Source organism: Elephantulus edwardii, unplaced genomic scaffold (genome assembly GCF_000299155.1).
Source record: "Elephantulus edwardii isolate Elephantulus edwardi_28Jun2011 unplaced genomic scaffold, EleEdw1.0 scaffold00006, whole genome shotgun sequence".
NCBI lineage: Eukaryota > Metazoa > Chordata > Mammalia > Macroscelidea > Macroscelididae > Elephantulus > Elephantulus edwardii.
The window spans coordinates 28,546,002-28,548,170 of record NW_006399756.1 but is presented as its reverse complement, the minus strand read 5'-3'; the positions used below and the strand labels follow the sequence as shown (position 1 = coordinate 28,548,170).

General features: G+C 41.6%; 1 protein-coding gene across 2 annotated transcripts in view; it reads left to right on the top strand.

Annotated features, from left to right (window-relative positions):
- GBF1 (golgi brefeldin A resistant guanine nucleotide exchange factor 1) overlaps positions 1 to 2,169 on the top strand; it is a 128,252-nt gene that overhangs the window by 119,816 nt on the left and 6,267 nt on the right. For both annotated transcript variants that reach the window (XM_006879986.1, XM_006879985.1), the window contains exon 30: positions 1,814 to 2,039. In XM_006879986.1, the coding sequence (XP_006880048.1) occupies positions 1,814 to 2,039 (226 nt within the window). The remainder of the gene's footprint in view (positions 1 to 1,813; positions 2,040 to 2,169) is intronic.

Genomic DNA, 2,169 nt, shown 5'->3' with positions numbered 1-2,169 from the left:
GATGGTAGTGTCAGAGACAGTGCGATTGGCACAGGACAGAGCGGAGTTTAGGGCTGTTGTACATAGGGTCGCTATGAGTCGCAGGCGACTCGACAGCACATAACAACAACAACAACAACAACTGAGAGAAAATGTTTGCAAAGCACCAAGAATGAGCATCTAAAATAAAGACTACACAAAATTCAAGTGTTAAAAAGTAAATCATTTGAAAATGAACAAAAGATAATCATTTCACTAAGGAACAGATGGCAGATGAACTTGAAAAATGTTCATCATGAGAATGCAAACTAAAGCCATGAGATGTCACATCTATCCAAATGGCTAAAATAAAAAGTAGTAACAATACCACAAGCTGGTGAAAATACAGATCAATGGGATTACTCACACAGTGCCAGTGGGACTGGCGTGGGTACAGTCACTGTGTTGGCAGCATCCTGTAAAACTGAAAGGTGGTTACCATACAATCCAGCAGCTGCGTTATTGGACATTTAGAAATCATACATAATGCAGGCGCATTAAAGCTCATTACATGAATGTTCACCGCAGCTCTATTTGTAAAAGTCAAACTAGACTCAGCCCAGGTGACTTTGACCAGGCAAGTGGTTGAACAGCGGGATATCCATTGCCGCAGAAAGTAACAAACCACTGCTACGTACAGCAGATCTCAGGGGAATTATACCTAACGCGAAAACTCCAGTTCCAAAAAATAGTGTCCCATTTACATAGTATTTTGTTTGTTTTGAGGGTTTTTTCCCCATTTATATAGGGTTTTTTTAATAATACATTTCCTAATTTTACTTTAGTAATCATGAACATGAAAACAAGCTTCTAGTCTTAAAACCCTCCACTTACAATTTCAGCTGAAGAAAAATCTACAGAACATTTACCCCTTTTAAGATTGTCTGGGTTGACAAGCAAAAGGAAACCACATCCACTTCCACTGCACAAGAGTTTTCAAGGACAAGTGTTTTTTTTTTAATTTTTTTTTATTATTAATTTTAATAGACATTTACAGAGGTTTTGGATTTCCATTCATTCATTGCTGCACTTTTCTCCCTGCCCACCCCTCCCCCCAGCTCCTCCCCCCCATTTATATAGTATTTTACATGATAAAATTTTAAAAGTTGCCGATTTCCAGGCTTTATGGATGGGAGCAGGGGGAGGATTGTGATTTTAGAAGGGCAGCATGAAGGATCCTTGTCAGAATAGTTCAGGATTTTGTTGACTGCATGAACAAGTGATAAAGTTAATACATTTTCACACATGAATACAAGGAAAAACCAGTAAAATCATAGTAAGGCTAGTGAATTGTACCAATGACAATCTCTTGGTTGTGATGTTACTTATAATATAAAATTATGTATGTGGGCTCTGATTGCTTTGTAGTAAGGAACCGTGCTGCCAACTCAAAGGCACTGGGTTCCAATCTGCCAGCTACTCTGAGGGAGAAAGATGAGCAATCAGTCTCCTCCCGTGCAGTTTACTGCCTCTGAAAACCTGCTGGAGAATTCGCTGCATTCTAACTCGACAGCACATAACAACAACGTAAATATGTAGAATTAGATTTACAACTCTAGTTTTTTAATATTATTATTGTGGTAAACTAGATAATACGATTTAAGGGATCACTTTCTTACATCTACATATGAATCTCCAATTATTTCAATAAGCTTTTCAGTTAAAAAATGGAAGCAGTGCCATCAGTTGAGTCCGAGCCAAACTCTCCTCACTGGTCTGTGACAAGTGGTGGGGAAGAAAACTAGATCAGAAGCTTTATGCCTCCTGCCTGTGTCTGTCCTGCTTTCCATCGCAGGTCCTGCTCTCTCTGCGTATCCTGCTCCTGATGAAGCCCAGCGTGCTGTCCCGAGTCAGCCACCAGGTTGCTTATGGGCTTCATGAACTCCTCAAGACTAATGCAGCCAACATCCACTCAGGGGACGACTGGGCCACCCTCTTCACCTTGCTGGAGTGCATTGGTTCAGGCGTGAAGCCTCCAGCTGCGCTGCAAGCCACAGCCAGGGCTGATGCACCTGATGCTGGTAAGCCCTTTTCCAGAGAGACTCGTACTGGCAGATAAACAGTTAGGGTTCCAGGGACAAGGGTTGTTGTTATGTGCCGTCGAGTCGCTTGCGACTCAAAGCAACCCTATGTACAACAGCCCTAAACCCT